At 34.6% G+C, this 14,094-nt stretch overlaps 1 protein-coding gene across 3 annotated transcripts in view; it reads right to left on the reverse strand.

Moving 5' to 3' along the window:
• Positions 1-6,753: 6,753 nt before the first annotated feature.
• PAWR (pro-apoptotic WT1 regulator) overlaps positions 6,754-14,094 on the reverse strand; it is a 100,688-nt gene continuing 93,347 nt past the window's right edge. For 2 of the 3 annotated variants that reach the window (XR_008538520.2, XR_008538519.2), the window contains one exon: positions 13,508-13,656. Coding sequence is in view for 1 of the 3 variants with exons in the window: in XM_016923906.4 (XP_016779395.1) it covers positions 9,588-9,674; positions 11,315-11,419; positions 13,509-13,656 (340 nt within the window). In the remaining 2 variants the exon portion in view is untranslated. Of the gene's footprint in view, positions 9,675-11,314; positions 11,420-13,507; positions 13,657-14,094 lie in introns of those variants that run through there. The other variant, XM_016923906.4, reaches the window with a different exon arrangement.

The raw sequence follows: 14,094 nt of genomic DNA on the forward strand, positions 1-14,094 counted from the left end.
TCCAGAATGTGGGAAATTCTGTAGAGCAAATGATCTAATTTCTTCAATTTGAAAAATGGTCTAAGAATGGGGAAGAAGGGATAATTTACAGGTTAAAAAAGACTCAAGAGACACACTAATAAAATGCAATAGTTGACTCTCATTTGGATCCTTAACCAACACTGAAAGGACAATTTTAGAGGCATCTGGAGGAAATCTGAACACAAAGTATTAGATGATGTGACAGTCATACAAAAAATGGACCTCTCAGATCTCCAGCTTTAGGGTGGGTAATTGACGGGCAGTTCCAGTCACTGTGGTCTGAATCCACCATGGTATTCAGCTGAGGGCACACTTCCTACTGGCTGCTCCGTGCCAACAAATGAGCATTGCAGGATTACAATGGCAGGCCCATTACTACAAGATGTGAGACTGCTCAGGAGCGGGAACATTTGGTTTGAGGACTCCCAAACAGCCTCGTTAAAACTTTTTTAGAATTACTGATGTAGTTTGACCTCCTCCAAATCTCATGTTGAAATTTTATTCCCAATGTTGGAGATAGGGCCTAGTGGCAGGTGTCTCGGTCATTGTTGCAGATGCTTCATAAACAGCTTGGTGCCATGCTCAAGGTAGTGAGTTCTCACTCTAGTTCATGAGAGCTGGTTGTTTAAAAGGGCATTAAGGCCTGCTTTTCCCACTCTCTTCCATCCTCTCTTGCCATGTGACACATTGGCTCCCCTTCCTCTTCTACTGTGAGTGGAAGCGGCCTGAAGCCCTCACCTGAAGCAGATGTTAGCACCATACTTCTTGTACAACCTGCAGACCATGAGCCAAATGAACTTCTTTCTCAATTACCTCAGGTATTCCTTTATAGCAATACAAATGGACTAAAACAATTATGGATTAAGACTTCCTGTCCAACTATCCTCCTCTCCCCTTCACCAGGCAGACCTGTATCAAGTTCTGACACTTTTCTCAACCTCCTCTAGCTCCCTCTCTCCAATTTTCTTCACAAGTGTTTTCCCCCAATAAATCTCATGCATGCCTGCTTCTTAGGGAACCCAAAGTAAACAGATATTAAATAATTAATATTAATTTTGTTAGGTATAACATTGTGGTTATTCTTTTAAATTCTTACTATTAGAGATATATACTGAAGTATCTGCAGGTGAAAGGATAATTGGAGTTTAACTTTAAAACACCCCAAGAAAAAAGAAAAAGGAAGCAGGACAGATAACAAAAAATTAGCAGGATATTGCTAGTGATTTTCTGTACTTTTCTGTGTATCTGAAATATCCATAGTAAAGTGCCCAGAACTAAAAACTGTCAAGGGCATCAAAAACAAGGAAAATCTAAGAAACTGTCACAGCCAAGAGAATTTTATGGAGACACAGGTACTAAATATAATGTAGTATCCTGGACTGGACACTGGAAAAGAGAAAGGACATTAGGGGAAAATTTAGGAAATCTGAATCAAGTATGGACTTTAATAATCGTGCATAAATATTGGACGATTAACTGTGATAAATGCACAGTATTAATGTAAGATGTTAGTAGGAGAAACTTGGTGTGGTGGCATATGAGAACCCTCTGTACTATCTTCACAATAACTTTATAAATCTAAAACTGTTCTCAAGTTTATAAAAAGTAAACAGGAGTAGCTTATTTATTTATATAAAAAATGATCTTGAATCGATAAAGAGAGTCAATTTTATCTTTACTCATCAGGATGCAACACTGTGATTTCTCCACACTGATCAATTAGCTCAAAAGTGCTATTCATTTTCTGAGCTCACAGAAAGTATATTTTGAAGATTCAGGCTCCTCAGGGACCACCCCAGTGTCCACACATACAAAACAAATTGTATAACTGATGAAACATACATTTATTTTTTCCAATCAAGTCTTAAAAGTTTGATGAAAGCACATTATTGTTACCAAAAGTCTTCAGGCAATAACAGAGATAAAACTTAACACAGAAAAACAATGATTTTATTCCATAGTCTCTTGGACTTGAGAATCCATTTGAGTTTCAGAGAGAATACTAAATTAATGGGGGTTATGTCAGGATGCCAATGTCCATGCTGAGGCTTCTCCTGATACAACCTTTTGCAACGTAACCAACAAAGATCAGGAGCTTAAAACAAAACAAAACAAAACAAAAACAAACAAAAAACAAGTTCATGTTATTTCTACAATGTCCAAAAAGAAAGACCAAGATCTTTGCTTAAAAATAGAAATGCATACTGCAGTGGCTCAAAAACTTAGGCCTGCATCAAAATTACATGAAGCGCTTGTTAAAACAGATTGAGCCCCATCTGCAAAGTTTGTGACTCAAGTGTTGGGTGGGGCCAAATAATTTGTATTTCTAACAGGTTTCTAAGTGAAGTCAATGCTACTGGTGTCAGAAACACACTTTAAGAACCACTGGCAAAACATTTAATAAGACAATTCCATGATAAAAGTATATCATAACATAAAACCACAAAACTTTGGACTCAAAGACTAGTTTTGTGATACAATGTCACCTTGGTTCTGTACACTCCACAAGTTTTAAAAAATTAAACAATATATAAAGCACCTAACACAGCCTGGCACATACGGCTACTGAATTACTAATGAATGTTATGCCATCATAAGTTATGGTTAAAGTTATGCTCAAATTGTTACCTGAGATGCTTTGCTTCATTGAAACTATATTGATTTTTTTTATTTTTGAGGTAGAGTCTTGCTCTGTCACCCAGGCTGGAGTGCAGTGGTGTGATCTTGGCTCACTGCAGTCTCGACCTCCCAGGCTCAAGCAATCCTTCCCCCTCAGCCTACCAAGCAGCTGGGACTACAGGTGCATGCCATCTTGCCCAGCTCATTTATTTTTTTGTATAGACGGCATAACCCTGTGTTACCCCGTTGGTATTACAGGCATGAGCCACTGCACCTAGCCAGGCATATTGGTTTTAAAAGGGTTACAAGAAACAAGATGCACTTTTAGGCCTCCTATAATCCTGCATTTCCAAAGCATCCATTTATTCATCTCATTAAAATTTTCATTGATTTAAATAAGTTAATATGAACAGACTGACATAATTTTACTTTAATGATGTTGTTTATTGTCCTAAACCATCCATACACAAAACGTTTAATGTGTTATGGAAGGCTAACGGTTTTTCAACTTTTCTCAATACTTTCAGCCATCCATACATAAAACGTTTAATGTGTTATGGAAGGCTAACAGTTTTTCAACTTTTCTCAATACTATCAGATGAAGGTATTCTTACCAATCATGATTTACGTTTTTCAAATGTGGATTTCTTAGGCCTTTGACTGATAGCTTTAGGCTTTTGCACTACACAAAGAAAAAGACACCTTTCTATTCATTTCTTAATAATTTGTTTCCATAAAGCTAAAATGTCCACTGATGACATAATCTACCTTTGGTTAATCACAGCAAATAGTTCACATTTTAAAGGAATGCAGATATTTGGATAGAAGCCTCTAACAATGTAAATATTGTGCATTTCAAGTTCCATAGTGTGTCTAACCAGGGATAGCAAATGATTATATGTGGATTAACAATAGTGAATAACTGAGCACATATTAAACATGAATAACATACACAGCAGTCAAAACTTACTGTTTTTCATATGTGTAAAGTAAAAATTCAATCTATCTTTAACCGGCTCATACTGTTTTCATGTTGTTCAACTATTTGACACAAAAAGAGCTTTTTCCTTTCTTTAAAAGGATTTTGATTCAGTCATAACAGATTTTTGAAAGTGACAGTAAAATTATGCATTTGGTCCAGGATTAAGAGGGAAGTTTTGCTTGCTAGTGTCTATCTGGTTAGACATCAGAATAAAATGAATGGACTGTAAAGGATCTTATAACCAGTCTCTCTCTTTAATATGAAGGCCCAATATTACATAATTCTTTATAAGAGTTGACCAGGAATGAAATGTAACCTCTTTTAAAGATGAAGAAAAACTGAAAAAATGAGATTAAGAAAATATGTGGGTAGTTTACAGCTGCTGATAGAATTGTGTGCACGCGTGCATGCATGCATAAACACAAAGTGAATCTAGAAGGGAAAAAATTGAGTTTGATGAAGTCTAAGATGAAAGGTTCCATTTCATGTAAGATTATGTGACCTTGGAAAAATTTACTGGCTTGCTAGTGGAATACATCCTTATATAGGGACTTGAAGCGTTTATCTAAATAGACTGACTTAAGGATGGTTTTCCTCTTGTTAGACTTGTATGACATTACTGAGAAGATTTAGAGTTCTAGAAGTAGAGAAGATTGATTAGCTTGTGCCTGTGTATGAAGAATGACAAATTAAGACAAAAGGTTATGCAAACCATTTACTAAAAAAGTCTAAATTTTTATATTCCTAGGCCCCTACTTATCTTTTACAAACTTTGAAGGACCTGAAATTCTTTGGACACCATCAGATTTAGTTTATAAGAGTTCTGATTTTGAATCAAGAAATTATTCATGTAGTTTTAAAACACAATTAAAATTTTCAGTCAGGCTGAACTTTTGTGCACTTCCTCATTTATTCGAGAAACCCCACCACTAATGTATTTAGACCTTAACATGATGGCTTTGAGTCTTAAATCATTGTCCACCTAAAATAATATACCAAATAAAGATTTTTAAAGTGCTGCATATGGTTTCTGTAAGAGGTACATAATTAGATTACCAGCATTATCCTTTAGCTTCAAAAGTAAAACTCATAGTCAGGATTTTACTGATAGTACAGGAAGAAAAAAAATAACCACTGTTGAAAAATAAATGAAAAAAATTTTATTGAGTATTACTTTATACATGCAAATTGAAAGTGAATCTATATTAAGTTGACTATTCCACAATAAAAACCTATGAAATGGGAATGATCAAAGCTGTCTACACAATACTAATGTGTTCAATAAATTATCCAGATGTTTTTCCACAAATATTTGGATTACCTGAATTAGCTGATTCTTCAGCAAAAGTTAAATTTTAGCTTTAACATGGTAGCAGCAGGATGCTACTTAACTTTAGAAGAAAAACATAAGAATAAAAACCCTGAATAGCATAGCCAAATCTTCCAAGAAATAAGTTCACCAAAAAAGTAGCATACACCTATTTGGTATCCAGAGGAGGAAACAAAACACAGGCACTTAATCAACATCCACCAAGTGATCATCACTAACATTCTATTATTACCAGAGTAACTGTCGATATGTGAACTGTAGATTAGAACAGACTTACATATCTAAAAACAAACCAGTAATCAATAATATATACAGAAATACTAACTTGAAGTCACATTTAAATACCATCAACAGTTTGGTGTATCTGATATAACTGAATTCATTTCATCACTGCTATAAATTCCTTAAAAGTGTTCTTTTCCTAATTAACATTATCTTTAAAAAATGGTAGATATTTCCCAATATGCATCAGTTTTTTCACTCCACCATTCAGTAAATGTTGTAGCAAATTAAATAGAACCTATTAACTAGATCTAAAAACAGTGGCTGAATACTTAACACAAAGAAGTACTTTTGAGTAAACTATTCAGATTAGACAGGCTAATGCTAAGACTGCATTTTGTGCTACTGACATGCACTATATAGATTGTACACTACTAGATGGAAAGTTGGTCCATGTCCATTTATTTAAAGATTCTGTAACACCTATAATAGTATTTAATACAGCTCCCACATACAATATTCCTCTCACATAGACATAGTTATTTTTAGTGGGGATAAGGATATGACTTTAACATGCTATGAGATTCTAACTAAGTAAAATAAGAACAATATGGACTCAGATTTTCTTAGGAAATATTAGTTCAAGTTTTTAAACTGGGAAACAATCAACTTCCATATATCCAGGAGAAACTTAGCATGGGGGGAGGTGCCCTAGTTGATGTGCCTGATAAGCAAACTGTTAGTTGTCTATTAGTATTATGTTTTCGGCTTAATGTAACAACAAAAGAAAGTTGTCACACTACTTCTCAGATAATATCAATTACAATCTTAGAGACTGTAATTGGGAATACAATCCTATAACAAGTTATTAACAATATCATGAATAGTTATTAAGTAAGTGCCAGCACTACATGGAACTTCCTGGTCACCAACTCAGAACCCATAAAACTATACACATATGCACAAAAAAAAACTCCAAAGAAAGATACCTATCACTGTACATATGAATACTGTCCAGGATATCAGATCAATTATCAAATCCAAGGTCTCTGCTGTTTTGTCTTACAGTGTTGAATATATGAATGCTTCTCTATTACACTGACTTGTACTATTTTCAAGAAATTAAGTGGATTCAAAATCTTACATTTTTATTTCTAATTATAAAATCCAGATTAATCCAAAAAACACAAACCACATGTAACCGAGGTAGGTTTTTCACCTTAAGAATACATTGCTTCTACCACAATTAAAAATTTTTTAAACTGAAGAAAAAAAAAACTACATTGCTCCACATACCTGATACTTAATTTTCTATGTTTGAAACTACTTGAACAAGTGTGACAGTGCTAATCTACTATATTTAGTAAATCCCTTAGTACCTACAAATACACACCCAAAAGCCCTTCCCCCCTTCTCTAATGGTAACTGTTGTATAATAAAATTGCCAACAACTCTAGAAAGATGAAATAAAGATTACTATAGCAATCTTCAATTAATTCATTTCAGAAATCAAGGAGGCAAGTCATGTTCATTTTAAAGATGACAAACTTACTATTTTGAAAATGAGCTCATAAACACATTAGAACTTTGAATGTGCTTTATTATGCCACAAATTCCCAGGAGATTTAAGAAATAGTATTTCTGAACAGGAATAATAATTTCACAAATACTAACACTTTATTGACAATAGACAAGTCTTTTAGGGTAGTGCACATGTACTTAAAAACTACCTTCTACCAATCTCAACACTTTTTATAAATTTTCAGGTGAAACTGTAGCAGATCCTACTTTATTTTTCAATGGTTAGTGTAAAATTCTGTATGTAAAATAAATACATATTTTGAGATGGAAGAAGGACTGCATGTGAAATGCTTTGCCTAAGTTGTAAGGCTCCTGTCTTTACGCTATCATTAAAGGCCAAAAAAATCACTGCTAGAAATGTTCCCCAAAAAATTCTTAAACAGCTCAGTCTTTAAAAGTATTAATAATTTTTTTTTTTTTTTTTTTTTTTTTTAGAGACAGAGTTTCGCTCTTCTTGCCCAGGCTGGAGTACAATGGCGCAATCTCAGCTCACCGCAACCTCTGTCTCCTGGGTTTTCAAGCGATTCTCCTGCCTCAGCCTCCTGAGTAGCCAGGATTACAGGCATGCGCCACCACACCTGGCTAATTTTGTATTTTTAGTAGAGACGGGGTTTCTCCATGTTGGTCAAGCTGGTCTCGAACTCCCGAACTCTGGTAATCCACCTGCCTTGGCCTCCCAAAGTGCTGGGATTACAGGCATGAGCCACTGCACCCAGCCTAATAACTGATATAATTTTTTTAAGTGAAATGAAATGTTCCTTTATTTACATATGAATTAAATAGAAAATTCAAAGTAATTCTTTTAATAAAAACCCATATACTAATATATTTTAAGGTTGGATACTAACAGCATTTTCACAAGATCCAAAGTGTGGATGAGGAACTAGGCAATAAGGACATGTGTGCCACATAACTAAGGATAACTAAAGGAAGATGAGTACCTCACAACCAAAAGCAGTTAACTATGCCTGGCATACCACCCTGTCATGTGGGCAGATCACTGTTCCCATGCTGGGTAAGAGTCTCCAAGAAGGGAAGCCCTTATGCAGTAATTCTGCAACTATATTAAATTTGGTAATCTAACATTAAACTTTTTTGTGAGCAGTGAATATATACATGGTCATATGAAAACTGCCCTGGAGACCGGGTTAATTATTAAATAAACTAAAAGGGGAGAAATGCTGATAGATAAAATTATGTCAATTCCAGGGTGTTCAATGGAATAAAGAAACAGCAGCAACTGCTTCAAAAGTAGACTATGATCAGAAACCTCAGATGGTAACCTTTAAAAATTGTGGAGTCCAGAGTCTCAACCTAAACCTACATAGGAGCTACAGCCAGGGAGTTCTTTCTAAGTTCCTCAAGTGATTCTGATGATTGGCCAAGCTGGAAACTTCTGAACTGGGGAAGGGAGAAAGCCAACCTAGGTAAATGTAGAGACTTTTAGAATTCAACATTTGATACTTATCATTTACTCCACATTTTCCCCCAGCTGTCTTACCTTCTCTATTTTTCTAACAGTGAACAATAAAAGGGCTTGGTAAGTGAAGGAAAAAGTCAGTAGAGTACCTAAAATGGATTTGACTATATTCAAGCCACTTTCATATATTAACTAGATAAAAGGATACCATACTGCTATTTGAAATTCAATCACAAAGCAAAAATGTCATAATTTTAATGTATTTTAAGGGAAGACGGGGTTCTTAACATGAATATGTAATACAAAAACAATTCTAAATAATAATATTTAATAGAAGAAAAAATTTGTATAATTATTTAGAAGTAACTCTGTTTTTAAAATTTCAATGTTAGGAAGAAAATCCCTTAAATTTGAAATAGCGGAATATTCTCTCATATGAAAAAACTGTGTCCCAGTGTTATTCTTCAACTTAGAAATTAGGCAAAGTATTTTAGTACTACTTCTGCTTACATATTGTTTTGTATGAATGTTTTAAGTATGAATAATATTTTGGTTTTTAGTGTGCATGCTAATATAAAAATATGGATTTTTTTCTCCTACACTGACTTTGTACACTTTCCAGGCCCGAAGAATAAAAAACTTTTAAAATATCCTGTGTTCACTAGCAAACCTTGGAACGATAAAAAAAGGTAGTACCTACATAAGAAATTTTACATTGAAATTACAATTGTATGTTTTTCAGGAGTTAACGTGATTCAATTTTTCAATATTCAAACACAAAATAGTAAATTTTTATTTACTATAGCACAATTCAAGTATTCTCTTAAATTTATATTTAGTCAACTAAAACATGACAGTGACTTTATAAGAGCTTTCCTTTTAAAAGGTTGCTGTTATACAAAAGTATGACTCTATTACTCTAAATGCTTAGAATAAGTGGAAAGAACAAATGACAGTAGACAAAAACCTTTATGAGTGAGTCATCAACACATAAAAGGTTGCACACATCAGTAATAAGACATGTGAAGGTAACATCCCAAAAGTATTTGAACTCATGTAAACAAAGACTATGTATATTCCTAAGGGAGAACATGTACTACCAAAGATAAAATATATTCAAACGGCTGTGACTTTAAACCATGTATTAGTTGAATACCACACAAAACCAAAAAGGCATTATCTATCATTTAATAACTGAAAGATATTACTTATTTGTGAGATAAAAGGATGATGCTTTTTTAAAACCAATAATGAAAAAGAAGTATTTTGAAAACAAACATCTGTTTGCTAGAAATAAATATACTTGCTTAGTTATTTTAATGTATTGCAGCATAGGAATATTGTGCTAGCATTGACCATTAACATTCAATCAGTAGTTTAAAATATTTTTTCCACATTGAGTCTTGAATCCTCTACCTGGTCAGCTGACCAACAACTTTCAAAAGAGTTTTATTTTCCTGCTTTAGCTGTTCATTTTCATCTTCTATGTCATCTAGGTCCTTAAGAAAAAAAAAAGACACTTTAAAAATACTTAAAAATATTTGAGGAGAGATGAAAACACTTAATACACATTAAAAAATAATTCATACAACCAATTAATTTTGAAATGAGGGCAAGCTCTGAAAACAACTTTAGATGTAATATGCCCCACCAAAAATGAGCATCCATTACTTGACTCTTCATTCTTACAACAAGTGTATAGGCCAACTCTTACAGATCTTTCAGTTTTTCAAAGGAAGCCAAAAGTCAGAATTTTAAAATTGTGAATCTTCCAATTTTTAATCATCATAAATAAGTTAGTTTTTTAGCTAAACAAACTCCACTTCCCCTCCCTAAAACTGAGGCAAAAAAAAAACTACCCATGCAAGCCATATGTGGTATTGAGCCCTAGGTTGCAACCTTGTGTCAAATTAGTCATCAAAAGGTGCAGGTACAAGTTCTAGATGCACTCCTACCACTGTCTGATCTTTAAAGGTGTACAATGGGGATAACACTCTGGAGAGGTGACAAAACTGAGGCCTACGGAAAAGGGGATCTGGAGTATCTTGATCTGGATCAATTTTGTTTTCAGCTCCAGATCAATTTATATGTTGGACTTTTCTACATTTTGAAGGAAAGGTTTTAGAGCTAAAATTAATTCAAAGCCACTAAATTAAGTATTCGCTCTCCAGCTTTAAAAGCATATGATCCAGCTCTTTTTTCCCTGTATTAATCCTTGTCCCAAATACACAACCATCTGGTTAAAACAAATTCACCATAAGTTTTAGTTACAAGAAACATTATTTCAAGACAGACTCTTTACTATTAAAAAAGCAGACATTTATAGATTTATTCTTGCAGTTTAAAATAATAAATCTTGATGTAATCAATTTGAATCACTTGAACCCGGGGGGTGGAGGTTGCAGTGAGCTGAGATCGCGCCACTGAACTCCAGCCTGGGCAACAGAGAGAGACTCCTTCTCAAAAAATAATAATAATAATAATAAAGAGTACCAATTTTAGTGGTTTTTTATTTATTTTTTTTTTTTTTGAGACAGAGTCTTACTCTTGCTGCCCAGGCTGGCGTGCAGCAGCGCAATCTTGGCTCACTGCAACCTCCACCTCCTGGGATCGAGCAATTCTCCTGCCTCAACCTTCTGAGTAGCTGAGATTACAGGTGCCCACCACCATGCCCAGCTAATTTTTCATATTTTTAGTAGAGTCGGGGTTTTACCATGTTGGCCAGGCTGGTCTCGAACTCCTGACTTCACGTGATCCGCCCTCCTCGGCCTCCCAAAGTGCTGAGATTACAGGTGTGAGCCACTGCGCCTGGCCAATTTTAGATATTTCTTGAGGCAACTCTGTGCCAGTGCCCTTACATATGGTAGTGACAAAGCGCCTGTCACCCTCAGATTTTAACAAAACACAGAACAAACCATAAATCAGTCTATCTCCAAAAGAATAAAATTAAGTGAGCTAAACTGATAACTGCCCAAAGGAAATCAGTTTTTGGAAGAAAATGATACTTCTTACTAATTATTATTTCACTAACAAAAGAACAAAGTGAATAATGCAATTAATAATTTCTTCATATTTATATATTTTCATCCAATTGCCAAAAAAAAACCCCTCCAAACCTGAAATATGGTGAAATACTTACTCTATTTAATAAATCAATTTCTTCTTTGAGTTTTCCAATCATTTCCTCTTTATCTTGCATCAGTCTCACAAGTCTTAGGTTTTCTTGTCTTTCTCTTACTACTTCCTGGTAGATACAATTAAAAACCAGTAATTAGGAAGTAATTGGTTATTTATAATCTTCCTAAATGGCATATATCTCCCCAATTTGGTAAAATATCTTACATACATGAAGATTTCCAATGAATCCCTTAAGACATTTGGTGAAGGAACAAAGATCCCACCACAAAAGGAATCAGAGAATGCACAGGAGATATTAGGATGCTCCTGAGTAAAGCTATGTTTACACAAGTCTTTAACAAAACTAATGTAATAGACTCAATGATTTAACCTCGTGTGTGTGTGTGTGTGTGTGTGTGTGTATGTATGTATGTATGTATGTGTGGCAGTGTTTCACTCTTGTCACCCAGGCTGGAGTACAATGGCACCTTGGCTCACTGCAACCTCCACCTCCTGGGTTCAAGCGATTCTCCTGCCTCAGCCTCCCAAGTAGCTGGAATTACAGGTGCATACCACCATGCCTGGGTAATTTTCATATTTTTAGTACAGATGGGGCTTTGCCATGTTGGCCAGGCTGGTCTCGAACTCCTGACCTCAAGTGATCTGCCCGCCTCAGCCTACCAAAGTGCTGGGATTACAAGCGTGAGCCACTGTGCCCGGCCTGTGATTTAACTTATTTAGCTTATCACCACTATAAGTTATGAACTACCTTATTTTTTAATGGGTATCTTGTTTGAAATAATTCAAAATTAATTTTTCTTAAAAATACAAAGTTTAAAGGAGATGGCCCAATAGAAACTCTAAACAGAAAAACAATGGTCCTCAGTTTTACTTCTGGCTCTGCCAGTTAACTGATAATGGATAAAAAGAAGGAACTAAAATAGATTACTGATTTTTAATTTTTTTTTTCTTTAAACAATGCAACATCTTTTTCAAAGACATCTTATTTAGAATCCAGGGCACTGGGCTTGGTCAGCCACCTTGGGGGCAAAAGGGAAGCAGAGCTCAAAAGGCCTTGCCTAGAACTTGGCTTCTTTCCTACTAAACCTCCTACAGAGCAATCAACCATCCATATCCCTTAGCTGCTGCCAACTACTAGCAATTCAATCCAAACTCTTGTGGAACTCACGAAGCCTTTCTGGGCAACTCTCTTCAAAACTATTAGATTACATATTGTCTAAACTTTTTAATTTAAAATTATGAAATAATAGGCTGGGCACAGTGGCTCACGCCTGTAATTCCAGCATTTTAGGAAGCCGAGGCGGGTGGATCACCTGAGGTTAGGAATTCAAGACCAGCCTGACCAACATGGTGAAACCCCTTCTCTACTAAAAATACAAAAAAAGAATTAGCCGGGCTTGGTGGTGCATGCCTGTAATCCCAGTTACTTGGAAGGCTGAGGCAGAAGAAACACTTGAACCTGGGAAGTGGAGGTTGCAGTGAGCCGATACTGAGCCATTGTACTCCAGCTTAGGCAACAAGAGCGAAACTCTGTCTCAAAACTAAATAAATAAATAAAAATAAATAAAACGATGAAATAATAATTCCAAGAAGAAACTGTTGTTAAAGCTTAGAAATGTGACCTCAAAAAATCATAAATGTTATAAAATAGAAACAAGTTTTAAAAATGAAATTTCTTTACATAACATATATAAATTAGATCTTTAATAATATAGAGAATAATCTCAAGTAAAACAAAACACATTTTCAACAATTACAAAAGTATTCAACACCATTGCTAATTTTAGGGGTTGAATGTCTATGGCACAAATCTGAGACCCTATGGTTAATAAATTTATGCCAAGAGTCATCTGACTTGTACTGAAAGACACTTTTAAACAGGCATATTCTTAGACAAAATTGTTTCAAACACCAAAGATGGACCTAACTCAGATTTACTCCTGTAATTTGTAAAGTTACAAATGAAGATCTATTCAGACAATATAATAAATACACAGTAGTATATATTTGCCAGCTCAGACTTCTAACCACTTCAAAAACAAGGGCTTTTAATATATTAAAGGTAACAGTTGGCAGAAAAGCACACATATTAAATGTTAAGGAATATTATTTCCTTTCTCACTCAGTTGCTATGAAACAAAAGAATTCTAATGGTATATTAATTTTATCAATCTTAAATAACTTATAATCCATACCTTTTCAAGATCTTCAATTTTCTTTTCCAGTGTGCTACTTGAAACCAGAGTACCTGAAACATTTGCATCCCTGTTATATCTAGGGAACCCACTTCTATCTGTTCGAGAATATCTACTTGAGACATCTTCTTCAGAGACACTGGTTGTGCTGTGGAAATATAAACATTTTATTAAAATCCCTAGTATTCAGCAAGAAAAATGACAAGAATATTTTCTATTGAGCTTAAAAAAATTAACATTCCCCAAGGACATATGGTTATAGTAGCAACTTATTTGTAACTGTAGAAGTTAATCATTATTCCCACACAATGAAAAAAATGTAAAAGTACCATTAATTCTTTCGACCAATATCTACTGAGTAGGTGTTAAGTAACGAACACTGTTCTGGATACTGAAGATGTAACAGCAAACACAAACATGGACTCTGCCCTTCATAGAGCTTTTGGTTAAAAGGGAATATAACTAATAATAAAGCAAGATGATCAGTAAAATAAGGTCAGTGATGGATACTATGAGAACTACGATAGGACAGATCTCCCAGATTATCTTTTTTTTTTTTTTTTTTGAGATGGGGTCTCACTCTTGT

Source organism: Pan troglodytes, chromosome 10, assembly GCF_028858775.2.
Source record: "Pan troglodytes isolate AG18354 chromosome 10, NHGRI_mPanTro3-v2.0_pri, whole genome shotgun sequence".
NCBI lineage: Eukaryota > Metazoa > Chordata > Mammalia > Primates > Hominidae > Pan > Pan troglodytes.